Source organism: Lycium barbarum, chromosome 6, assembly GCF_019175385.1.
Source record: "Lycium barbarum isolate Lr01 chromosome 6, ASM1917538v2, whole genome shotgun sequence".
NCBI classification, from domain to species: Eukaryota; Viridiplantae; Streptophyta; class Magnoliopsida; order Solanales; family Solanaceae; genus Lycium; species Lycium barbarum.
The window spans coordinates 12,371,609-12,399,607 of NC_083342.1; the positions used below are offsets into that span (position 1 = coordinate 12,371,609).

General features: G+C 33.1%; 1 protein-coding gene across 2 annotated transcripts; it reads left to right on the plus strand.

Moving 5' to 3' along the window:
* Positions 1–10,226: 10,226 nt before the first annotated feature.
* Positions 10,227–21,999, plus strand: LOC132600808 (arogenate dehydratase 2). Of its 2 annotated transcripts, none has more exons than XM_060314209.1 (12): positions 10,227–10,752; positions 12,149–12,216; positions 12,867–12,959; positions 14,807–15,007; positions 15,081–15,161; positions 15,300–15,395; positions 15,507–15,584; positions 15,706–15,795; positions 15,895–15,962; positions 16,703–16,784; positions 16,918–16,987; positions 17,138–18,849. In XM_060314209.1, the coding sequence occupies exons 1-11, from the start codon at positions 10,455–10,457 to the stop codon at positions 16,975–16,977; spliced, it is 1,215 nt and encodes a 404-aa protein (XP_060170192.1). In that variant the 5' UTR covers positions 10,227–10,454; the 3' UTR covers positions 16,978–16,987; positions 17,138–18,849. The 2 variants fall into 2 exon arrangements, with proteins under 2 accessions (XP_060170192.1, XP_060170191.1); XM_060314208.1 differs by lacking the exon at positions 17,138–18,849 and adding an exon at positions 21,604–21,999 and having other exon boundaries at positions 10,287–10,752.
* Positions 22,000–27,999: the final 6,000 nt, after the last annotated feature.

Consider the following 27,999-nt stretch of genomic DNA (forward strand, 5'->3'; position numbering starts at 1 on the left):
AAGAATAATGTTCTCATAGATGAGAGCGATAGGCCGGTTTGAAGAGCAAGCTTGAAAGAAAATGGAGTTACTTTCAGTTCCAACTAGTTAATGCACCTATAAAGAACCCGACAATGCCCGCCTCCACTACTTTGTCAATCATAGCCGTCTCATCTCTTTTATTCCTGGAAGCGTGTAGATAGAAGGTGATTTACAGTAAACAATGTTTCGATCCTTTCGATACCTTGTCATGAAATGGACACTTCAAGTTCAACTTGATAAGAACATTCTAATAGGATTAATTTTTTCTCTTTGGTTTCTTGCTTTGTTAGTTTCCTGTGAACATACTTTTTGATTCACATGCTTTTTCAATTAAAAAAAGTTAAACTTTTGTGGTTTAAACTTGCTTTGTTAGTTTCCTGTAAACATGGACATGCTTTGTGAAGAATCAGAGAGCATGTCCATGTTTTCAAAGTAGTAGCTGAACAATGATTTAAAGGTTTTGGGTTTTTAGCTTGCCATCAAATTCATAACTCGTTTTATTTATTGCGTTTGCAACTGAATATTTATACGTACTCAATGAACGTTTCAATACAAATATAGAATTTCAGCAAAAGTTAATGAGTTCGTCTAAACCCATAGCTAATGAACCAGCTCCATCTCTTTTCCTTTGACTTCGGTTTTAAGTGTGAACTGATCAAGAGCATTCTTCAATCTAATATTCCTCCTCAACAACCAAAGAGATCATGTAAGAACAAAGGAGGTGAGTATAATATCTCAAATCACAAGAAATGTTAATGTTATAAAAGTCTATCTCTGAATTTATTCTTTTAAAAGTTTTATCCAAACAAAAATTGCATAAGACGGTTTTGGAGCATTTTAGTGATATACTCCCTTATAGCTTGTTTGGTTAAGTTTTTAGGAAGTGAAAATTACTTATTTCTCTAAAAGAGAGCTTATTTTGGAGAGTTAGAACTGTTTGGCCAAACTTGTAGGAAAAAACAATAAGTGTTCTTAAGTAGTTGTAGTAGAAGTTGTTTTTCAACAGTTGAAAAAAGTAGATTTTCTCTGGAAGCACTTTTGGAACCTAGGTCAAACAAAATTGGTAAAAGTATTTTTCAAATTAATTAGTCAAATACAAATTAAAAAAAGCACTTCTAACAAAAACACTTTCCCAAATAAGCAAGTTTTGAAAATTTGGCCAATTTGAATGTTAATAATCATCTTGTTATTGTTAGAAAAATAATATATTTTAGTATTTCAAAATAATGAGAGGACCAACGGTCAATTGGTCAATTGAATTTAATACAAAGGTTTATTATTATTTTATTAGCCTTAAATGGCAACATTCATTTGATAAAATATGGTTGTTGCCAAACGGTCACAATAGTTATGGTCATTTGATGATAACAATTTTTGATCCTATATATACCTTTGTATATGTTCATTTTGGGGAGTAGAAAATACCAAGAGCAAATAATTCTTCTTATTCTTATTTCTTTTGTTGGGTTCTTACTTTGTGAAATCTTTATTAGATTTTGGCTCCTAATTTTGTACTAGAAGAGCTTGTTGAATCCTAAGGGATACACCTACACCAGGTGAATTATCCTTAAGGACAGTGTCTTCGATACGCCTCAAGCTTTCAAGAATTTATTATTATTTCCATGTTTTGCACAACAATTTTACAACAATCTTAAGGATAATTCTTGTTGTCATGAAGCATGGAAAATCTAGCCGTGTTTTGTTGAAGAAAGTTTTGTTATGTTCTTGATGATTTTGATACTTTATGGTGTAGAAGAAAGTCTTGTTTATGTTCTTGATGATTTTGATACTTTATGGTGTATCCAAGAGTGAAGTGTACAAGATTAGTGGCGTGATCGGGTGGACATTTACTTGTTGATATGATTACAAATCATGGTTGGCTGGTAAAACTGTTAGTGTTGGAGGTTATACTCTTGTTATACTTTCAACTATAATTGTCTTTGCTAAACTACTTTACTTTTGGAATTATGCTACTAAAGTAGGTAAGTATATCCCTACTCTTTTTAATGAAAATAAACATGGTTACAAGCCCAAAGTTATTAATAAAAATTTCAAGAAAAGTGTTGGGAAAATTGACAATCCTGCTGAGTCAAAAATTAATTTGGGTAAAGCAGATGATATTATTTTTGTGGTCATTTCCCTAGAGAACATTGAGACCAGTGTGAGTGACTGGGTGATAGACTCTGGTGCTACTAGGCATATTTGTGCCAATAAAAATAATTTTATATCTTACACCCAAGTCAATAGAGGAGAAGAATTTATATATCTTGGTGATTCAAGAACCACTAAAGTTCTTGAAAAAGGAAAAGTTCTTCTTAAAATCACATCTGGAAAACCTTTGGCTTTAACTGAAGTATTGCATGTTCCAATTTGGTCTCTGTTGGATTATTAGGAAAAGCTAGAGTGAAGGTTTTATTTGAATATAATATGGTTACTTTAATAAAAAATAATGTTTTTGTGGGCAAAGGATATTATAACCATGGTTTATTTGTACTTAATGTTTCGCATGTTGTGATTAAAAAAGTAGTTCTTCAGCTTATTTGATTGATTCTTTTGATTTATGGCATGCTAGACTTGGACATGTTGGTTCATCTTGTATTAAGAAAATGCATTCTGAAGGTCTTATTTCGAATGTTAACTTTTCAAATATTGATAAGTGTGAAATTTGTGCTGAGGCTAAACAATTTAAGAAATTGCATGCTTCTGTGTTTAGAGAATCTGATTTATTGGATTTAGTGCCCACTAATTTGGGAGACTTGAAACAAACTACGACTAGAGGTGATAAAAGATATAACGTCACATTTATAGATGCCTTTTCTAGATATACAAAAGTATATTTGTTGAAAAATAAAGATGAAGCTTTTTAAATGCTTTTGTTGTATAAATCTGAAGTAGAAAATCAATTGAATAAGAAGATCAAAAAAGTAAGATCTAATAGAGGTGGAGAATATATTTTGTTTAATGATTTTTGTGAAAAGGAAGGAATTATTCATGAAGTTACTCCTCCATACTCACCCAAATCGAATGTAGTAGCTGAATGGAAAAATAGGACTTTAAAAGAAATGATGAATTGTATGACTGTTTGTTCATGTGCACCAGACAATCTTTGGGGTGAAGCTATTTTATCTGCTTGTCATTTACAAAGTAGAATTCCTTACAAGAAATCTTGAAAAACCCCTTATGAATTGTGAAAAGGTTATCCTCCTAACTTGATATATTTGAAAGTATGGGGTTGTCTTGCCAAGGTTATGTTACCTGACCCTAAGAAAAGAAAAATAGGGTCCAAGACTTCTGATTGTATGTTTGTTGGTTATGCTAAAATAGTGCTGCATATAGATTTCTTGTAATCAATAGTGATGTGATTAAACGCAACACTATAGTAGAAACAAAAAATGCTGAGTGTTTTTAGGATATTTTTCCTTTAAAGCTTAATAATTTTTCTCATGTTCCTAATTTTCAAAAAGAAAGTACTTCTACTGTTCCTGTTCTTCAAAATGATTTTGAAACTGAGGATTTGAGGAGAAGTAAAAGAACAAGGATAGAAAAATCTTTTGGTAATGATTTTTTCACTTATATTGTTGATAATGATCCTTTAACTTTTTCTGAAGCAACTTCTTCTTCGCATGCATTTCATTGGAAAGAAGCCATCAAATCTGAAATAAACTCCATTTTACAAAATAATACTTAGCGATTAGTTGATTTACCCCTGGGATCTAAACCGATTAGTTGTAAATGGATTTTCAAAAGGAAATATAATCCGGATTGTTCTATTGATAAATATAAAGCTAGACTTGTTGCTAGAGGCTTTACTCAAAAACAAAATCAAATCTGAAATAAACTCCATTTTACAAAATAATACTTGGCAATTAGTTGATTTACCCCCGAGATCTAAATCGATTAGTTGTAAATGAATTTTCAGAAGGAAATATAATCCTGATGGTTCTATTGATAAACATAAAGCTAGACTTGTTGCTAAAGGCTTTACTCAAAAACAAAATATTGATTATTTTGATACTTATGCTCTAGTGACTATAATTTCCTCTATTCGTGTTTTATTTGCATTGGCATATATTCACAAATTATTTATTCACTAAATGGATGTTAAAACTGCGTTTTTAAATGGTGATTTAGAGGAGTAAAGTTATATAGAGCACCCAAAGGTTGTATAGTAGCTGATCAAGAGAATAAAGTTTGTAAATTAATAAAGTCTTTATATGGTTTAAAACAAGCTCTGAAACAATGGCATGAAAATTTGATCAAGTTTTGTTAAGTAATGATTTTACCTCTGTTGAAGTAGACAAATGTGTTTATACAAAACTTGTTGATGGTCATTGTGTTATTATATGTCTTTATGTGGATGACATGCTTATCTTTGGTTCTAATCTTGATATAGTAAATGAGACCAAAAAATTTTTGTCTTCAAATTTTGACATGAAAGATACGAGAGAAGCAAGTGTTATTTTGGGCATAAAAATAATTAGAGACAATGATGGCTTGATTTTGACTCAAGGACATTGTGTAGGAAAAAAAATCTTAAAAAGTTTGAAAATTTTGATGTGGTACCTGTGAGCACTCCTTTTGATTCTAATAGTCAATTAAAAAAGAATTACGGGAAAAATAATTTTTAACTTTTTTCTCTCTCTAGCGGCGCGTAGCTTCTCCCTCAGCGTAGGTTACGCTAACTTGCGCTGAGCGGCGGATGGCGAAGAAGCGAGGCCGGCCGAGGAAGGTTCCGATCATCACTATTGGGAGCTCGGTAAGCTCACAAGTCACCCAAGACAGACCGGACCCTTCATTGAAATAGGAAGCAGTGACCCCAATTCTGATGAAATTTTCAAGTGAGAGGGGAAACTCTAATGGAAATCCCAGGGGAACAGCGCTGAGATTGTAGCTCTCACCATCACAGAGAGTAGCTCAAGGAAGTGATAAAGGTAAGAACAAAACCCCAGAGGCAGCAGCTGGCTCAGATCGAGGAGACGACGCTAGCCCTAGTCAAGTACGGATTGCTACGGGTGACCCACAGACACAATCCACAGATCTGGACGATGCTAAGGTCCCTTGGGCTAGCCTTTTATCAGGCAATCGAGCAGCGACTAATGGTATGTCGCTCACCTACATCACCAGTTTCACTCTCTCGTCTCTGCTCTCACCAGTCATCCTAATATATTCATGGTAACATTGATTCTTCCTCGAAGTTGGTATTTCATTTTTTCATCAATTATCGGCTCTGATAGTCATATGGTATCATCTCCCCTCTTTTCATTTGAAAGGGAATGGATGTGTTGTTGTGAGTAATTGCAGAAGAATGTTTTCATATAGGAGAACGATAGGCCAGTTGGAAGAGCAAGCTTGAAAATAAATGGAGTTACTTTAAGTTTCAATCAATTTCTAGTTAATGCACTCATAAGAACCCGACGATCCCCGCCTCCGTTGCTTTGTCAATCACAGCCGTCTCATCTATTCTATTCTTGGAAGCGTGTAGATAGAAGGCAATTTACAATTAACAATGTTTCGATCCTTTCGGTGCATTGTCATGAAATGGACATTTCAAGTTCAACTTGATAAGAACTTTCTAATAGGATTAAATTTTTCTCTTTGGTTTCTTCTTTTGATAGTTTCCTGTAAACATAGCTTTTGATTCACATGCTTTTTCAATTAAGAAAAAGTTTAACTTTTGTGCAGATGACAAGATAAGATTAATGGCAGAGAAAAAGTAGCTGAACAATGATTTAAAGGTAATGGGTTTTGATAAACACGCTTGAAGACGAGTTCAGGGGTTCAATAGGAACAACGCTTAATTGAGGTGTGAAAATGAAAAGAAAAAAAAAGTTTAGGGGGACGCATATGCATTAAGCCGTAGTTAAAAGTGTGTTATGAAGAATTGTGTTCTTTTTTAGTGTGCATGTATTATTGAGACACCAAGACTAAAGTGTCATGCACTTGCAATTAGTGTTTTAAAAGGCGGAGGAGTAAGGCAGGACATTTTACATGTGCCTTGACGAGGCGTAAACCCCGAGACAAGGGGTAAGCCCCATGGGTATTTAATTTTTAATATTTCATAAAATAATATAATTACAATAAATATTTTTATATATGTAAAATTACATAAAAAAAAATAAAAGAAAATTATAAATAAATGAAATATATATATATATATATATATATATATATATATATATATGTGTGTGTGTGTGTGTGTGCGTGCGCGCGCGCGCTTGATCCTCACAAAAAACTAATCAAAGCAATTCATTATACGCCACTTACAACTTGTAATTATATATAACATAATTTTACAAGTATAAGCAATACAATGAAATAAAAGCTATTATGAATTGCAAATCAACACTAACATCTTAACTTTTAAACAATGAAAATATCACAATTTCATAAAACAATATTACTATCATACTACTCATTCTGTCTCCCTATAAGCAAATAATCAATAAACTTTATCAGTATTATAATTAAAACGTAACTCCTTCATGAATAAAAATAAAATTACTTTCAAATAGCGAAATAACAAAATATGATAATTTGGATACATAGGACTAAAATACCAATGACTAGTGAAAATGTACAATTCGGCTATGTATTTTTAAAAGAAATATTAAGTCATATTCACCCTCACGATGTTCTCAAATAGTAAATATGCAATACTACGACTTGTTAGTTGAGTTACACCCAATCTTCTTATTTCTATAGATGAGAACTATTAAGTATCATTCATTTATTAAGAATTATGAGGATCAACGATTTTAATTAAAGAATTTAACAAATAATTTATATAAGAACGGTTAGGCGAGCCCCGATCATTGGGCTTGTTTGGTGTGTATAATCGGGCACTTAGGGCATAAGCCTCATAGGAACTAAACCCTGCACGTGAGCCTTGGGTCGTTTTGTCAGTGCCCGGCCCCGAGCGAGCCTCGGGATGAATCCTGAAATTGCCTTTTAAAACACTGCTTGCAATATTTTCTCCTGCTTACCTTGTTGTTGTCACGTCAAATGGAAGACCTGAAACCAATTCTTCATCTGTTGCCTAAATTCTGTGCGTCAGAGTTTATACTCTTTCCGTCCCAATTTACATGACACGGCCAAACAAATTATTCTTCAATTATAATTCTTTAATATGATTTTGAATTATTATTTATTGTAAGGAGTAGTATTTTTTATGTAGTTTCAAAAATATAAATTTTATTTAGAAAAGTTAAAAGATTTTTTGTCTAAATGCACAAGCAGAGCCAGTGTAGACTTATGGGTTCGATAGAACCCCGTAACTTAGGCTCAAACCCCTGTATTTCTATTAAAATTCATATATGTACAGTATAATCTATTTCAGAAGCAAAAAAAAGTTGTTATCCTGCCTCTGTCCAAATATATGATTAAAATTAAGAAGTTTGAATCTTCAAAAACAAAAAATATTACATAAAGACAGAGTCATAGAAAAATACTCTATTTTGCTTCACTTGTACAAACTATTTTAGGAATATAAACACTTTGAAATTATTATAAATAAATGTTTGTAGTTTATTACCTTAATTTTAAATATATATATAATATAAAATTCAAAATTTTAAATATTTTTCCATTCTCACAAAAAATTAACTTCCAAAAATGTCCTTCACAAAAGAATTACGGCCGAAAAAGTTTACATCTTTAAGGAGTTTTTTGGCCAAAATTATCTCTTATCTTTAGAGATAGGTCAAACTTTATCCCTCAAAAATTGTCCGAGCATCATATGTCCTTTCAGTTTATAAAACTTGAGCAGAGCACATTTAGTAGGCGTGTGGCTATGAAAATTAAATATTTTTCAATTTATTTGGAATTTTGAAGTTGGAGTTAAAGATGAAGTTGTGTTTAGTTATAGTTTTTGAAAAGACTATTGGATTGTTTTTATATACTGAAAGTGAAAAATAGGATTTTAGGTGATTTTCAAATTTCAAATACAACTTCAAATTGTATTTGGAGTTTTAATGGCCAAACGCTGATGTTTAAATAAAGTGAGGAAAAAAAATGGAAAAAAGTGAAAAATTCTCATGGCAGCTAACTGAAAACTCCTACTCCCTCTGTCCCAATTTAAGGGCCCATTTGGCCATAAGAATTATTCACTTTTTTTCGGAAACTTTTTTCACTTTTTTTTCGGAATCAGCATTTGGCCATAAGAATTCCAAATACAACTTGAAGTTGTATTCCGGAATTTCAAAAACAAGAAAAACTTATTTTTCAAAATTTTCACTTTTTTCACAACCAAAACAACTACTTTCGACCAAAAACTATAATTTCAAAAACTATGGTCAAACACAACTCCAACTCCAACTACAAAATTTCAAAAAAAAGTAATTTTTTTTTTGGTTTCTATGGCCAAACGCCTACTAAGTGTGTAACTTTCTTTTTTGGCATGTCCCAAAAAGAATCTCTTTCTATATTTAGTTAGTTGACAATTCAAACATCCTACATGACAAATTTAAAATTACAAGAATCAAAAAATATTTTAGTACTTTACACACATCTTTAATTTAAGACCACAACATTCAAAAGTCTCATTTTATTCCTTAAACTTTGCGCAGTCAAATTAAGACACTTGAATTAGGACTACTTGAATTAGGACGGAAGGAATAGCTTAAAAAAAAAAAAATAGTCCCTCTGCTCATATTATTTGTGCACTTTTCTCTTTTAAAGATCAAACTATATAAACTTTGATTAATATTTTGAGATATATTTTCTCACCAGATTAATATGAGAAAAGTATAACTTGTACTTCGTACTTTTCGTGTAGTTTCTAAATATCTAAATTATAATTTTAAAATATTGAATTAATCTGATCCACTTTGACTCGAACAATTAGTTAAATCAACTCTAGAAAAGCAAACAGGACAAACTATTGTGTGTGACAGGGGCATTAATAAAATACCCATCTGTATTTCACCCCATTTCAGTCAATTTCCAGCTTCCTTCAGAAACCGGGACACCGAAGCGAACACACAGTTGTAAGTGACACTGACCACCATGGCCGCAACCACTATTGTTAGGTCTCCTATGTTGGAAACTCTCAATTTAAGTGGACTCATATATTTAATATAATTATACATAGATATGCTATTAATTAAAGATGTTCTTTTTTCTTAATCTAATAAAGTATTATTTTTATGGGCTATATATGTTATTAATAAAGTATTATTTTTATGAGCTATATATGTTATAAGGTATGAATTTTATATGCGTAGAAACTTAGTTAACTTTTCAGTTATAATTAATGGGTTCATAACCGAAGAGTTGCACCTCTTCGGAAAGGTTGCATTTGAAGAGTTATGTTTCTTCCGAAGAGATGTCTCGCTATTATATATTAATTGTGGTCCTTAAATCTGTTAATAATTTTTTTCCTCTCTGCCCCATGAAAAGAATTGTCATAAAGAAAGTAACAAGACTTAGAAGATTTTGCTTTACTTCTATCGATTCTTATAATGGATCAAGGTAAGTGCCCTTACTATTCTTCTAAGAATTTATATCACTATCTAATGATTTACTTGCGATCTTGTGTTTGTGTTGTTAATAAAAGTTTTCCATCATCCTAAACTTTCCTTACCAAGGATTCACCTAATCCCTTCCAAAGTAGGTTCCAATTTTCAATTTAGACGTCTTTGAGCGCCTATAGTTTTGGTAAGAGAAAATGACAAAAATGGTTTCTTATAGGTTCAAAATAGTCCCTTAGGGATCACTTGAGCAACTTTGATCCTTTAAATTTGTCAAAAATAAGCGTTTTTTGTTTATCAAATTTTCGATCGCTAAATTTAATCAAAAGGGTGTAATTATTTATTAATCAGAAACCCCAAAATTATTCTGAAAATTTTAGAAACTTCAACATAAGAAACTACACCAAATAATAATAAAATAACCAAAACTGCACATAAAAATACCAGACCCTTGAAAGAGACCAAAAATAACATAAACTATAAAATTTGTACTTCGAAATGTGAGTTCACGTTAACTATTTTTTATTTTCACAATTTCAATTAAATTTAATAATCAGAATTTAATAAATGATGGAGAGCTGTGGAGTAACTGGTAAAGTTACCACAAGCCGTGAAAATAACCTCTTACAGAAATGTAAGGTAAGATTGCGTACAATAGATTCTCGTAGTTCGGCCATTTCTTGAACCTCGCACATATCAGGAGCTTAATGCACCGAGCTAATCTTTTTTCAATCAGAATTCATTAAATATCTTATCAAATATTAATAATGCTCATCTTTTGAAAAACTTAAAAAACCAAAGTTTCCCAAATTGTAAGGTATTATTAAGAAACCATTTTTGTCATTTTCTTTCTTTGATGAAGTCTACACCAACTGTAACCAAAAAAAAAAAAAAAAAAAAACAAACAAACAAAACGGTGACACAGTAACACAGAGAGAGAGAGAGAGACAAGTATCACTAACCACCATGGCTACCACCGCCATTGTTAGGTCTCCAAAACTCCCCTTACCTCTACCCGAAACAACAACCACTTCAAATCTCCAATCCCTAAACCACAACAACACTTTCTTATTCACTCCTTTACATAATAAACGACGTCGTTTTATCTCGATCTATGCTTCCACCGACAGTACCGGTTCCAGTGACCTAAGCAACAATGCATTTGGAGGTGAAATTAAGAAAGGACAAGCAATTGAGCTTAATAAAGTTAATGATGATAATCCTTATGAATTCAATGCTAAGGATTCACCTAATCCCCTTCCAAGTAGGTTCCATTTTTTACAATTACAATTTATCTAAATTTAGGGTTTTTTTTTTTTTCCATAGCATAAAGGTTTGTTTGGTTCCCACCCTCAATGTGAGATAAAAATAACACTATAATCCTGAGATAACTAATTTCTGGATTAGTTAATCCGATAATTTTTTTTAGCGAAAAGTTCAATGATGAGACCCTTATGAATTTGTAGACTTTGGTAAGTTAAATTTCTCTCTGAGTGAAAATTTGGAAAAAAAAAATAATAATAATTAAAGGACAAGCAATTGAGCTTAATAAAGTCAATGGACAAGTGAGGGATGACTCAGTGGTTAAGCACCTCCACCCACGACCGGTAGGTCCTGGGTTCGAGTCACACTGGAGGGGAAGTGTGGAAACACTATAAAAATGGGAGGGAAAAAAAAAAAATCAATGATGAGAATCCTTATGAATTTAATGCTAAGGATTTGCCTAACCCACTGCCAAGTAGGTTGAATTTTTTTTAAATGGATCAATTTATCAATTTTTTTTTTTTTTTGGTTATAGTATATTAACACTTGTTTGGCCATGAGAATCATTCACTTTTTTCCGGATTTTTTTTTTCTCTATAGTTGGAAATAAGTGTTTGGCCATGAAAATTCCAAATACAACTTGTATTTGGAATTTGGAAAACACCATTGTTTTGTAAAAGAGAACAAGCAATTGAGCTTAATAAAGTTAATGATGATAATCCTTATGAGTTCAATGCCAAGGAGTCGGCTAATACCCTATTTCTCTAAATTTAGTTTTTTTTTTTTTTTTTTTTAATAGTTAACTGTATTAATTGTGTTTTGTTGAAATTGATTATGAATTCAATGCTAAGGATTCACCTAATCCCCCACCAAGTAGGTTGAAGTTTTTGTAATGGATCAGTTTCTCTAAATTTTAGGTTATAAGTAGGCGTTTGGCCATAGAAACCAAATATTTTTCACTTTATTTGGAATTTTTGAAGTTGGAGTTGTATTTGGTTATAGTTTTTGCAAAATAATATTTGGTTGTTTGAATGTACTGAAAGTGAAAAAAAAAAAGTAAAACAGGGTTTTAGGTGTTTTCCAAATACAACTTCAAGTTGTATTTGGAATTTTCATGGCCAAACACTGAATTCCAAATAAAGTGAAAAAAGTTTCCGGGAAAAAGTGAATAATTCTCATGGACAAACGGGTATTGATTGTTTTGTAAAGAAGAACAAGCAATTGAGCTTAATAAAGTTAATGATGAGAATCCTTATGAATTCCATTCCAAGGATTCACCTAATCCCTTGGCAAGTAGGTTGATTTTTTTTTGAAAATGGATCAATTTATGTAAATTTAAGGATTTTCTGATACTGTAATCATATTGACTGTTTTGTGTTGGAATTGATGAATATTAGGGCCATTAACTTCGGCTGATTTGAGCAATATGGCGTCTGAAGGTTCTCGTCTTCGGGTTGCTTATCAGGTTATGCATGCATTTCCTTTTTCTTTATACTAATTGATTAATAGAGGCAGATCTATATATTTACTAGGATTAATATATCCACAGCCCCTTAAACTTATCAATAAATTTCATTTAAGCACTTGCACTATGACTTGTTCCAATTGAGTGCCTGAACACGTGATAAAGTGTTCCTATTAGGCACTTCCGGTTCAAATTTTGTAAAAACTTTTGCGCGTGTTTCAAGTGCTCATTGTATAGATACGTTAACCACTTAAAATGTGTCACCTCCTTTAGTTATACGCATTTTTCTCAATAAGTCGTAAAACCTCAGGCCTGTTTCAATTGAGGTTGATGTGTATAATTAAAGGAGATGACATATTTTATATAGTTAACTTAACTACCTAATAGAGGCTTGAGACCACGTGGAAAAGTTTTTCCGAAAGTGTCTAATAGGAATACTTCATCATGTGTTCAGATGCGCAATTGAAAACAAACTGTAGTTCGAGTGTCTAAATGAAATTTATTGGCAAGTTTAAGGGGCTATCTATGTATTAAGCCTATATACTAGATTATGCTCTCACTAGTTTCAAAATTTGTATGTGCTTCTGTTAATCAGGTTGCTTGTCTTTCTCTCGTTGAGGTTCCTGAATGGTGATTTATTGAGCTTTCAGGGTGTGCGTGGTGCTTATAGTGAATCAGCGGCAGAGAAAGCATACCCCAACTGCGAAGCAGTTCCGTGTGAACAATTTGATACTGCTTTTGAAGTGAGTTGTCCGCTGCATTCTAGAATGAATAGGCCTCAATTTGTTAGTCTTGATGAAGTATGCATTTTTTAATGCGTGTTAGACTATTTATAAAAAAGAAGGTTTAGACTACTAATTAAAAAAAGGTTTAGACCATGATATCATATGTTAAACTGTTGACCCATTTTTGTCTGAAATAATTTCACTTCAACAGTAACTTGCTAGAATTCCTAAGCTTTGGCTTGGTCATAGATTATGGACTTTCTTTCTTTTTTTTCCCTTTAATAAGTAAATAAATACTGGTGGTCAACAGTTCAAACATAAGCTAATAAATGATATATGCTTTCTCTTCAATATGGATATGAACAGATCGGTTAGTTAAACACCATGTTGCTCAGACTCTTCAAAAAAGTCGACAGGTACGTGTTGGATACTCTTAAAGCAGTGCATTTTTTAAGGATACGACATGGATGCTGCAACATTTTGGAGAGTCTGAGGGACATAGGTTAAACATAGAGTGTACCCGTGTAAGAGATTAAACGTAGAGTTTACCTGTGTAAGAGACTTTAATATCTAAGAACTAGCTGCCCAAGCTGGGGAAATGCTTATTTCCTTGAAATGTTATGTGAAAAATGCTGTTATACTCCTCTTGTAGTTTCCTTTTGTTCACCCATAGACTTCATCAGAGGCTGCCACTACTCTGTTCATAATACGTTGCTATGATTGAGCCCGTCCCCTTCCTTTGCTTTTACCTATCTCTGCCTTTCTCTATGCTTTTCGAATACCTCCATCTTGGGGCTTGGCTTAGATCATGAACCCCATATTAGTTTCTTATAGAAATATCTAGAGGCAGTCAAGTGGTTTTGAGGAAAGATACTTACTTCTGAAAGTAGGAGAGGAAAATATCTCCCAGCCAATTAATTAATTTATTATAATACTCCCTCCATTCCATAATAAGTGGTGTTTTAGGCTTTTCGTTTTGTTTCAAAATAAGTGGTGTTTAGGATTTCAAGAAGAAATTGATCTTATTCTTCCAAACTTATCCTTATTTATAATCAAGAATTATTAAATAGCTTTTCTTTCTAGGCATTAATTAGGGGTAAGTTAGTAAAAACACTCATAATTTTCTAGGAGTAAGCAATTTCTTAAGGGGTGTGCATAAACTAAAAACACCACTTATTAAGGAATGGAGGGAGTATTTTCTTGGCGTAATCCCCATGCCAAGAAAATATTATAATAAAAAATATTTTCTTGGCGTAGTCTATCTTGGGTTGGAATTTGGTTGGTCTATCTTGGGTTGGAAATTGGTTGGTTTTAGTATGCAGGAACAAAAATACTAGTGCATGGACAGAAGATCTGGTCATAGTCCCAACATTTTGTGGATTGACTATCATATTTGTTTCTAACACAATGATTTGTGACTTACAGCAACAGAAATTATCTGATCATAAGTACCATCGGCTCACTCTTAATTGCAAGAACGGTACAATTCTCATTTAGGTTGTGTCAGGCCCAAGCAACTTTAACTGATCTCCTTAATATAATACTGATACAGATAGCCAAATCCCAAAAGTTATACTGCAGGCCTTCAGCTAGCTTAACATTTCTCTTGAAATGGTCTCCCTCACCCCTGTTAAACTAATTCAGTCAGGCAAGACATAATAGCTCGGGCCTGTCAGACTTAAGGCCACAAAAGGTTCTTGAACTGAAGCTTGTGTGATTTGTCTATTTTTTCTTGAAGACTACGTCACTAAAGATTCTGAATAGTAAGTTTTAGTTGTAGCAGGAAGTCGGTTCCAATCCAATTTCCTTTGCTCTTATGTATATCAAAATAGATCGTGTTTTCATTTTCCTTTCTTGCTTGATAGGCTGTTGAAAGGTGGCTTGTTGATAGAGCAGTTTTACCAATTGAAAACTCTTTAGGGGGGAGTATCCACAGGAATTATGACCTCTTACTGAGACACCGTTTACATATAGTTGGAGAAGTCAAACTAGCAATTTCGCACTGTTTGCTGGCTAACAATGGCGTCAAAATTGAAGACCTGAAAAGAGTTCTTAGCCATCCGCAGGCATGTTTCTTTTGCTTCCTAATAATTTATATGGTTGAAACACATAGTTACACAAATCGTGGTTATGCATCAGGCTCTTGCTCAGTGTGAGAACACATTAACGAAGTTGGGATTGGTCAGAGAAGCTGTGGATGATACTGCTGGTGCAGCCAAGGTCAGACAAGATGTTATGAGTGTTCCATCTTTATGATTTAGAAGATTTCATAATTTGTTGTGGTAGATTGAAATAGATTCAACAAATTATCTTTAGACTTTTAAATCATAATATGTTTTTCTTTGACTATTTCTGCAGTATATTGCTTTCAACAAACTCAAAGATGCAGGGGCAGTTGCAAGTCTGGCTGCGTCTAGGATCTATGGTTTGAATGTGCTTGCACAAGATATTCAGGTTTACAAAAATCTATTGTAACTGTCTAGTTGTCTGTCAATATTTAAATCATTTGTCAGTCTCTCTTATGTTGTTGTTGTTGTCAGTCTCTCTTATGTATGTATATTTCAGGATGATTCTGATAATGTCACCCGCTTCCTTATGCTGGCCAGGGAGCCCATCATTCCTGGTACGGATAAACCATTCAAGGTCAGTCCTGCAGTTTAGCTACTTTTCGGCAGTATAACGGAATTGGTATTTTTTTCTTGGACCTCTTCAAAGTTATTCTCACCTGATTCTGTGGCTCGTGCTTATCTATTGATCGTGGCAGACAAGTGTAGTTTTTTCGCTTGATGAAGGTCCTGGGGTGCTTTTCAAGGCACTTGCTGTTTTTGCTATGCGAAATATCAACCTTACTAAGGTTAGTTCGTCTCTGCTGAAAATGATCTGGCTAATTCTCAGGTCATGCGTCAGATAAGCAAACCCAATTTTTTGATTTCAACTTTAAATTTTGGCCCAGATTGAGAGTCGTCCGCTGCAAAAGCAGGCTTTGCGGGTGCTTGATGATAGTCTAGATGGATTTCCAAAGTATGTATCATACAACTCTTCTCTTTACATTTGCAATTTCAAAACAGAATTTATACGTACTCGTGATAATATATAACCCATGTAAAGAAATGGATCATGGGCCTAACTCAACCCTAAAAGCTTGCTCACGAGGGGAGGATTGCCCAAGGCCATGTAATGAGACCTAGAAACCCATCCCACAACGATGTAGGACTTCCAGCACCCCCCCGCACGCTCAGGACGAGACATCTGAAGCGTGGACAATATAAGACGGGGGACCCAACATCGGAAACAATGAATCAGGAGGGGCCTGGCTCTAATACCATGTAAAGAAATGGATCATGAGCCTAACTCAACTCCAAAAGCTAGCTCATGAGGGGAGGATTTCCCAAGGCCATATAATGAGACCTAGAAACCCATCGCACAACGATGTGGGACTCCAACATAGGGTGTACCTTAGTTGTCAATGAAGTTGACTGAGAACGATGAGGTCTCAAGTTCAAATCCCAGTGGAGGCAAAAAACTAGGTGATTTCTTTCGGTATGTCCTCTGGTGGATAGAGTTTCTTGGTACCTGTGTTGATGGGAGGTAACTGGTACCTTGTGAAATTAGTCGACGTGCGCAAGCTGGCTTGGACACCGTGATTATCACTCACACAGACACAAAAAATAAAATAATATATATGCTCAGAGCACTGCTTGTCATAATGTCATTGCATCATTGTTGTGGATGTTTCAATTGCGTGCAACATGCTTGTGCAGGTACTTCCCTTACCTTTTCTATGTTGATTTCGAAGCATCAATGGCCGATCAAAGGGCTCAAAATGCTCTGGGGCATCTAAAGGTACTTCCTAGACATATTTGATGTTGGAGTATTTATTGGTCATTCATACAGGAAGAAGCAAAGTAAGACCACTCATAAGGGTTGTCAAAGTGGTGTAGTTGAGCACCAATTGAGAATTGTTTTATCCTTGCAGGAATTTGCTACCTTTTTACGAGTTTTAGGGAGTTACCCTTCAGATAGTGGAATAGCTTGACATTTACAAGGTATCAGTTACATATTTGAGAGTTTCTCTGGGAGATCCATTATGATTTTTCCTTTGCTCTTATTCGCAGAATAAATAAATATTTGTTTCCTCAAGGGTCTTATTTGCCTACGTCCTGAGTTATAAACATTACTGTCTTTTTCCTTTTCAGTGGAAGTAAATTATTGTTGATATGGGAAGAGGAGAATGAGAGTAGAGGACACAGAATCCTCAAATTAAAGATAACCAGAAGAGGAGACATATTCTAGAAAGTAGCATACATTTTATCTCTTAGTTGAAAGTTGAAACCTAGCTATTCCATGATAGAGCCGAAATCAGATAAACAACTTGCAAGGGATCTTCTTTCCACGACTCCAAAATCATAAATTAAGCAGTCTGTTAGTGTACTAGACAGCTGAGTTGTAATCACCTCCCACCTCTCAGGGCAAAATTAAGAAAAGAGTGAAGACAAAATAGTGAAAGAAGGGTTGTGGGGTATCAGTAAAGGCTGAAAACGGCATTATGGCTGGGGTTTGTTCATTTGTAATTTCTGTATTATGTGTGCTGTGCATGGCAACCTTAAGGGGCAATTTGCTAGCTGGAATTGTTTTTTGCTGAGGGAAAATCAAGGAAACCCGCAAGGGTGGCTCAGTTGGTTAAGCATGGGGCTTCTAATGGAGGTCTCAGGTTCGAAACCCGCTGCCTACGATAGCAGAGGGGATTTGCCTTCTGGGTCGAGCTTGTCGCAAGGGGCTTGCCTAGTGCGGGTTATCTCTCCTGTGTGGTTTGTGGGCGCAGGAGCGGGGTTTACCCTGTGCGCACCCGAAGGGTAGTGGCTGCGGGTTCCCTTGTCATCAAAAATCAAGGAAAATAGAAGCTTTGCTCAATAAAACATAAGAAAAAAAGGAACAGGAAGGTGATATAGTTCACATTTTTGCTAATAGAAAATTTCTTTTCGCTACTCTTTTTTTTCTTAATCAAATATAAAGAAGTTACCTTTGGATAGAACTTTCCATTGTTTGATGTATTCAATCAACTCATGAGAACCATGTAAAGAGACGAAGCCAATAAAGAGAAAGACACATTAAAGTTCAGTCTACAAGGAGAAACTTCTAATTAAAGAAAGAATACTCTAAATTAACGTATCAAAAAATGGAAAGACTATTCTAGGTTGTCGACAACTTAGTTCTGAACGCAACTCTAGCGTTGTCCCTGACACAGTGAACACATGTTCATTCCTCTTTGATTTGGTGAAAGAATAAGTCAAGTTCTCGGGATGAAGTTAGAGGAACCTTTGTAGACCCTTTTATGGGGTTTTGTGAGGATGATTGGTTTAGTTAAAGGAAAAGTGGCTTTTTCTCTGGTGAATTGCTTCCTTAGATTACACAGAATATGATAAAACCTTGTCTCGTGTTGCTGTTTTTGCAAAATCACCAGTTTGGTCGAGGGCATCCCAACTGGATTGACTGGGATGACAGTTTTACCTTTCGAGTCTGTAAAATCAGAATTTCGATCAAATCACACATCGCAGTATATTAGGCCTTCTAATTCTTTAAGAGGTTTATCTACAAAATTCGCAATATAACTAGGAAGACGTTTTAAATACCATACATTGGGTTACTGGGCATGCGAGTTTAGCCCATTTGATACCTTCGTATCCGAGAATCAACAAATTCGAATCCGCATTGTTCACAAAATTTTGGGTCTTCTTTTTCATCTCCGATTACTCCATAATTTCCACAAGCACAAATTCTGCTGTTTCTCTTGGTCTAGAATAGGCGTCATCTGCGGTTGGCCCGTCGTATTGCATCTATGAGATATGACGTGTCAGTATAACAAATAAGAAAATTACACGTGGAAACAAAGAAAAACTTTCTTTTCTCTCCCACCCACCCACTCACCCCCTTCCCTTGGCCTTCTTCCTTGACGATTACTGTCCAGAATTTTCGCCGCCTTTTATTCTCTATGTTCCTTTTGTCCTTTTACTGTTTCTTCTTCTGTTTCGAAAAATATCCTCGCAGACCAATTTTGAAATGAATGTTATTGTTCTTTTGGTATTTAGTTATAATTGGGATTGATGGGGAACAAATCATATTTTAAGGTGTTGATCAGATTAATAGGAGGGGATGGGTGGTGTCCATATATAATGAAGAAGAAGTGACTAATGGATGAAGGTGGTTGAAGAAACAGAGCAAGTCCGGAAATTTCTTGTGTAATTTGCTGCTCTGTTCATAGAATGTTTTCTATTTGATCGTTCAAGTTGTTTGTTTAAGTTGGTGGAAGAATTTTTCATGGTCAATTTGTTTCTTTGGTGAAGTTTACTCTGCCGAGCGAATATTATGGAAGAGAATATTTAAGAGATCTGGTGCTCTTTCGAAATAAGACCCAATAGTGTTTATTAAACAGAAAGGACACTGGTAGCCATAGACATATGGTGAAAATTTTAGTGCTGGTGATGAGAGAAGATGGCAGTGGTGGTGGCAGGAAGGTGGTGGGAGGGAGAGAATGAAAAAGGAGATAAATTGAAAAAATAAAAAAATAAAAAACGTGGATTTCACGCTCCTAGAATTGGTGCATTGTACTCACTTTGCCATGTCATAAGGGGTCGTTTGGTGCATGGTATAAGTTGGGATATCCCAGCACTAATTTTTCCTACCATATTTGGTAGGAGGTATAAATTTATCCCAGGATAAATTTATAGCTTGTACCAAACAAAGCACAAAATGCATCCTGGGATAAAAGATGGGATATCCCATCTTATCCCACTTATACTGGGATTATTTTATCCCATCCAGAAAATGGGATAAAATAATCCTAACTCTTGGGCTAAATTAGTCCCGGGATTACAATTCCGGGATAATTTTGACTATCTACCAAACGACCACTAAGAGCTCGTTTGGTTGGGAAACAACTTATCCCAGGATAACTAATCTCGGAATAAGTTATTCCGGTATTAGTTATTCCACCCTTAAGATGGGATAAAATAAGGTTACAATTCCGGGATAACTAATCCCGGAATTAGTTATCCCTGATTTTTGTTCCAACCAAACATGGAATAAGGAAGCACTAAAATTTTATTTCGGGACTATTTTTGCTTATCTTTCACACCAAACGACCCCTAAAGGTGTTCAATAGGACCAAGGTGTAGTTAAAGTGCCAAAATGACATTTTCGGACAAGTTTAGTGGGCTCTGTATGTATTCAGCCAAACATTTTAAGTACTTCATGGGACCCGTGGAATAAATTACTGATGGTGCTTCTTTTTCCTTGTACTTCTCTGATGATGGCCATTCCTCTTTAATCATGTGATTATGGCGATTGCTGTTGGTTCTCTGTCTGCAACTGCTTTTGTTGATGTCACATCCATGTAGTTATCTTTCTATCTTAAAAGCACTTGCAGCATCTGGTAATGGGTTAAAAGACAAGCAGAAGAAACTCCATAACAGGTTGTAGGGTTGATAACCATTTTTCCTGTTAAATAACTTTAATGCCCTTGTAACTATTTACAAAGAAAGTTAAATTAAGTTCTTTTACAAAGAGAAGGGAAAATGGCGGAAATAGAATAGAGATGAGGTAGAAGTTTTCATTTGGGGAGGGTAATTAGGAGATTAAAAAAGATATTAGGGATGCAATAGTAAAAAGTTTTGGTTCAACTAGAGGTGCTTATAAGCTGCAAAGTCATAAGTTAGAGCCCGTTTGGATTGGCTTATAAGTAGGTCAAACCAGCTTATAAGTTATTTTTAACTTATTATTTGGAGGTTTGGTAAAATAGAAAACAATTTAAATTAAATTAAAAAGTGCTTAAAATAAGTCAAAATCAAGAAGTTGCTCAACCTCAACTTATTTTTTTCGGCTTAAAAGCCATTTTGGTTTGACCAGCAACTTTACCGTTTTATCCCTTATATTTTCTGTTAATTCCAATACTACCCTTACTTCTAAAAACCCGTTAAGCAGTTTTATCCAAACACATAACTGCTTATTTATAAAATAACTTTCAGCACTTAAAAAGTACTTTAAGCACTTATGCTTAAAATCCACTTTTTTTTTTCCAACTAATCCAAACGGGCTCATTAGGAGTGACCACTTGTGGCTTATAACTTTTGATGTTTACCAAATGCGCAGTTAACTAAAAGTTTGCTTGTAAGCTGGTTTGACCAGCCTACAAGCTTATCCAAGCACCCTCTAAGATATACCGACTGTGGTGATCAGAGATGATTACCAATGAAAATCTCAGAAATGGTTTCAGATGTTTTAGTTCATTCTAGTGTCCTTCTCCTCATCCGGATGTAGGACTGGTTATGCTTTGCGGAGCTCATAGAGGCAGAATTCCTAAGAAAATAACTTAGGATTGTATGTAGCATTTCCAGAACAAAACCATATGGTTTCTGTGACTTCTAGAAAAGTTGTCCTCCTCTTGGTGAGCTTTATTCCCCTCCGCTCCTGCTTTTCTATGTTTTCCCTGGACCTCCCATAAAAGAAAACAAATATTACGAGCGTGCATCTTGTCTAGAATTGTTCGTCGATATAGTCACGTTAGGTGTGTTTAGATTTGATGTTTACTTGTTCTTGATTATTGAAAATCTTTTAGCCAAATTTGAACTTAAACAGTTTTAATTACTAACATTAATTGCTAATGCAGGCAATCACTTAAAGAGGCTTTGCGGAAGATACACACTGGTGAAACTGGTGGTTTGACTCCGATGGCTGCAATTCCATTATAGATACCATGCAGCAGCACTGCAGAATGCTTCAGCGGTTCCATTGATACCGCGTTACGAAATCTTTTTTGCTGACTGCAATTTGATACGTGTAATTACTGAAGTTCTTTTAAGCCAGAATTCATAATCTTTTTTTGTGTTCCTCTCTATTTTTTATCCCAGATCTGTTCTCTTAGGTTCACGGGTCCGGAGCATATTTTGTTTTGAAAGAGTGAATGTAGATGTCTAGATGACCCAGAGGATACATGTATACATGTTTGTAGAATCTTTTGTGAAAAGTTTTTATTTATCAAGAACAGAGATAATTCTTTATTGCATTTGCCAACTTGCAATATGTGTTGGTACTCTTACTTACATACAGGTAAATTAATTGAAATGCTTCTTTGTCTGGTAAAAAGGGATGGACGAGGAGAAGTTTCATATGAATTTGTGGTCAAATTCCTGAGAGAAACCAAGAGAACTGCCTAATGAACACAAAATTAAGTTTTGATTGATTGCCTAATCTCAATCAAGCTTTATATCGAAGTCGGAGTGATATAGTTACCAAAAAAAAAGAAGTCGGAGTGATATGAGAAATCCAAGGTGACTCCATCTTTCATTGGCACATGTCTAAAGGGGTCGTTTGGTTGGGAAATAAGTTATTCGAGGATTACTTATTTTAGGATTAGTGATCCCACCTTCCTATAGGGTTAAAATAACATTACAATCACGGGATAACTAATCTCGAGATTAGCTATATCACAATTTTATTTCAACCAAATGTGAAATAAATTCATTTCAATTTTAATTCTGGAATTATTTATATCACGATTTTATTCCAACCAAACGTGAAATAAATTTATTTCAACTTTAATTTTGAAATTATTTATTTTTTATCTCTCGAACCAAACGAGCCCTAATAATAATTGCTAGCCAGAGGCCGCCAAATGATAATTTAACTAGGTGCTATCGTACCTATGTCTACCTTTAAGCCTTTTTAGGTTCCTGTCTTCGTCATAGATATGATATTTACATTGGAAAGGGTAATTAACCATAGTCATTTTCACCTTCTGCCAGTACCATAAAGTTGGAATCACAGCAATTGAATTTCATGACCCGATATCTTGAAGTTTAAAACTAAACTTTCTTACATTGTGTCCTAAAATCTGTACTATTACAGGTGAAGTTTAAAATAGTACCCAAATCACTTAGGAGTATATTTATAGGATTAGATAAAATATACCCGCAAACATACTGATATAATTTTTTACACCGAACCTGAAAAAAGAAAACTTACGTTTAGGCTTAATTAAACGCCAAATTTCAGGATAAAACTAACATGAAGAACGAATATGCACCTTTGCATGGAATATTAACTTATTTTTTAATTAAGAAAAGGCAATGTTCTATATGTGTACACGTCTATTAAGTGTGGTATTCCACATTTGATCCAACACTAACTAGTCAGCATAAAATTACGTGCAAGATAACACTAGAGATTGCGTTTCCTTTAAGTCCAAATGCACTCACCTTGAATTATTTTTTCTTTTAAAAAGATACAACCAATACTTTTCAGTCTCCACTACAATAAAATGCTTTGTAGAAAATAGGAAAGAGACCGAATAAAGAAAAAAATGACTTGAAATTGGTCACAAGATTGAAATTATCATATTCAAATCCTTCGTACGTACGAACATTGGTTAACGACTTAACGAACGAGCATAAATTGCAAGTTATTCCTGACCAGCAAGAATATAGACTATGCATAGCCTAAAAAGATGATACTTCGAAGGAACTGTAAGATAATTAATTCGTAGCCATGGCAGAGATTAAGACATAATTATAACATAATCTTGAGATAAAATAAAGAAAGCGTACCGTTCATCTCCATTGTTTGTGATCCACTAGCTATCATGGCCATGGGGCATCAACCACGTATTCAAGAACAAAATATGCTAGGGTTTTCCAATAGCTAGGGAAAAAGGGGTTGGCCTCAATTTATTGAGAGTGCCTACCCATCACAGCTCAATATATAATTATTGGACCTAACTTATCCACACACATAATAATATGAGATTTTTACACGATAAATCACTTTTCTAAGAATATTATCCTAAATGGTAATGCTTTTTATTTATTCCTAAAATTACAGATCTTTTTACGAATTTAGCATATTTTAACTCTTAAGATAACTCATGAATAAAGAAGGACCACTAATTAAGGAATTCATTTAAATCCTGATTAATACATACCATTTTCTCTTTCATCATTATTTTCTCCACTATTTAAGCAATCCGTTTATCATTAATGATCTTTGTTTTATGTTTGGTTATAAGCAGTACTATATGTTATACCATATATATTTTTGTTATACCATGCATATACATGGTATAATAAAAATATATGGTTTAACATATAAATACATACGTGGTATAATAAAATATGCATTGTACAACATATATAACCATACGGTATAATAAGGATATACACGATATAACATATAAATACATACGTTTATAATAAAATATGCATGGTATAACATATATAACCATAGGTATAAAATAGATATACATGGTTTGTATATATAAAATAAATAATAATAATAATAATAATAATAATAATAATTAGCAGTTGTGTATTGTACTTAATATATACCACTAATACATGTTTTGTTATATATAATTATTGAAATAGAAAATATGCAATTACCACCAATTGAAGTTATAACATGTTAAAATAAAATGTTAATATTCAAAGAAAGGAAAAAAAGGAAGAATTTGCATGTATAAAAAGAAAATAAGAAAGAAAGACACGAGAAAAGGAAATGACAAAAAAGATGGAATGATTGTTGTGGGAGATAAAACTTTGATCGGAAAAATAGGATCCAACTGTAAATTGGGGATTTTTATTTAGTTGACATGGAATGTTAACTAACTAATGCTGCTACTATTATGAAAATATTTTTTAAATACTGTCTAATAATGTTTTTTCCCCTAATAATATAACATAAGGCCTTATTTCACCGCTTGAGCCACGTCACTATCCTTTCAGGCTATAATCAATTAACACAAGTCACCTTGAATTATTATTTCTTTTATAAAGATACAACCACTACTTTCCAATTTCCACTACAATAAGATGCTTTGTAGAAAATAGGAAAGAGACTGAATAAAGAAAAAAAAAAGACTTGAAATTGGTCACAAGATTGAAATTACCATATTCAAATCCTTCGTACGTACGATTCATTGGTTAACGAACTTAGCGTACGAGCATAAATTGCAAGTCATTCCTGACTCACAAGAATTAGACTATGCACAACCTTAAAAATATACTTTGAAAGAACAACTCATAAATGCTTATTCATTTTATTGAAAGTTCGAACCAAATACAAAAGTTTCTATTTTACTAAATTCATCTTCGTATAAATTGGATTTTTCGTTCCTCTATACTTATTTTAGTTTTCTTCACTTATTCTCATGTTAAATACACAATTTTACTATTTTTTTATGATTGAGGAATTCGTTTGGAGCCAACACTCAGGACCAATTGAAGCATTTGGATTTTTTTTATTTATTTTTTTGGTTCTACAGAGTGATTTCTAAAAGATTGAAGTTTTATATGCAAATTGAACTTGTAATTTAAAATTTTCATAGAAGAAAGTCACTTTGCTGGATTATTATAACGTTTCAGAAAAACTTTTTTATTTCACTTAATTTTATAAAACTAATGACTCAAAGATAATCTGACATTTCCTTCCTTTTTGTTTTCCTGTTACTAAGTATAGATTGGCCCGATCTAGTAGTGTACACTTCCATTTTTCTTCACATTTAATTTTCTTTGTTATATGCCCAAGAATTTGTCTGTGTAGCCGTTAAGGCAAAAGCCATTTTGCACTTCTGAAATTTGATTAATTAGCCAAACTCCAATATAGTCATTTGATTATTGAAAATAGGTATTCCATTTGTTTCAATTTATGTGAATCTATTTCCTTATTGGTTCGTGTAAAAAATAATGACTCCTTTATATATTTGGAATCAATTTATCTTTCTGTAATGATTTATGGTCACAAAAAATATATGTGACACATTAACACCACAAGTTTAAAAGTCTTCACTTCTTTTTTAAACTCTGTGCCCAGTCAAATGGGCTCACATAAATTGAAGGGAAAATGACTTAATAATACTACTTAAAACTCTATATTACAAAACATAAAGATATTTTTTCTTATTTACAAAACATACCAACAAAATTACAAAGTATACCAAATAGAATACCAGATTTGGACTTAATGAGATACCCACGATTTTTGGGCATTTTTTAAGGAAAATAATCTGATTTTAAATGTGAACTTAATTATAGGATAGTTATCAATCAACTTCTTCTCCCTTTTTAAAGATTCTTCTCTCTCGCTCTCTCTCCCTCTATGATAGACACCATTTCTAGACCTAAAATTCATCTTCTCTCATAATTTAAATTTTCAAACCAATATTACAAAATATTTTTTTATTACTGACATGTGTATTAATTGTATATAAAAATTGTATCGTTTTTTAGATATGTACGATCATTGTGTGTTTGAAATCTGTATAAATATTGAAAACTAGTATATGTATGAAATGTGTATGGAATCTGCTATATACTATCATTTTTTAGATATATGTGGCATAGTGTGTATGGAATGCGAATAAATTCGATATAAATTAATCTAAAAAATGTTGAAAATTATACGGGTGTGGAATGTGGTTTGTATCAATCAAAAAACTTAATATACATATATACTTTCTCATAATCTATACATACTTTGATTAGATTTTATACAATTTATATGTACTTTATAATAATCAAAATATACATACAACTTTTATACATATTTCATACATAAAAATTATAACGAATTTATACATTTATACATACTGCATACACAAATTTATTTTCTGGTGTATGAACTTTGTATGAAATATGGTTTGTATCAATTACAAATTTATTATACATATTTTCTCAAAATTTATACATACTTTGATTAAATTTTAGCCAATTTATATGCACTTTATCATAATCAAAATACACATAATTTTAATACATATTTCATATACAAAAATTATAACAAATTTATATAGTTATACATATTGCATATAAAAATTATACATATATGTTTTCTGATGTATATAATAACTACCGATTAGTATTGACTTTTTGAATAAAAGTTGAAGAAAATTAGAGAACAATATCTTTTAATTTTGAATGGGGAGATAAAAGTGGATGAAATAAGGTAGCATGGAGAAAATCAAGTAACAATACATTTTAATTTTGATTGGAGAGAGAAAATTGGATAAAATAATGAAAGCAATCTCCTTACCTTATTTAATGTGTTTTATTTAATTCTTTTTAATTTACCTGATTTGTATAGATTTTGTAACAAATCTATTGATATATTTTGTAAACGGAAAAATATCGTCATATTTCGTAAATATAACCTCTTAGTATGTACATATATGTTTTTTGCCCTAAATTGAAACGGAGCCGTTTCAATTTATGTGAGCCCATTTGACTGGGCACAGAGTTTAAGAAAGAAGTGAAAACTTTTAAACTTGTGGCTCAAAATAAGCATTAGATATGCGTGTGGCTGTAAATCATCGCATAAAGTGAATTTGTTTTCAAATTAAGAAAGAGGTCATTCATTTAGACATGGACTAAAAAAGAAATATGTTCACGTAAATTGAAACGGATGAAATGTTTTTCTCACATTTTCAATATTGTCCGTCTTCAATTCGAGATTTATTGATCACTCAAGTGGCAAAATTGTCATTACATTGTTTTTACATTAAAGTCAATTTCCACATCCATTTTTATAAATTTCAACCCTCCAAATACGATGCAAGTGAAAGACACTGCAGATTACGTGGCCCATGAAATAAAAGATTGACAGCTCGTAACTCCTTTTGTTTTCGAGATTAAGGCGTAAAATCAGCAATAAACTCTTATTAAAAATTATCTTTTTTCCCTTCAAAATACTGGATTAAGGTACTGACTATTCTTTATTTTTATTTATTTTTGACTAATTGATCACGACAAGAAGGTAGCATGTGTTGCAATATCATGTCTAATTTAAATGGTTTTCCAAATAGGTTCAAATCTTCGCCAAACAATTTCAAATTTTATAGACAATCTCCTTAGTGTTTTTTAACAAATCTAAACAATATTTATTACAAATTTCTTACAAAAATCATATTCGGAATTCAAATTCATTTCTTCAAATTTGTTTAATAATAATATGTTGTCTTTTTAATGTGATTTTCACTATCCAAATCTTACAAAATCGGTACCGTAACCCCAATTTG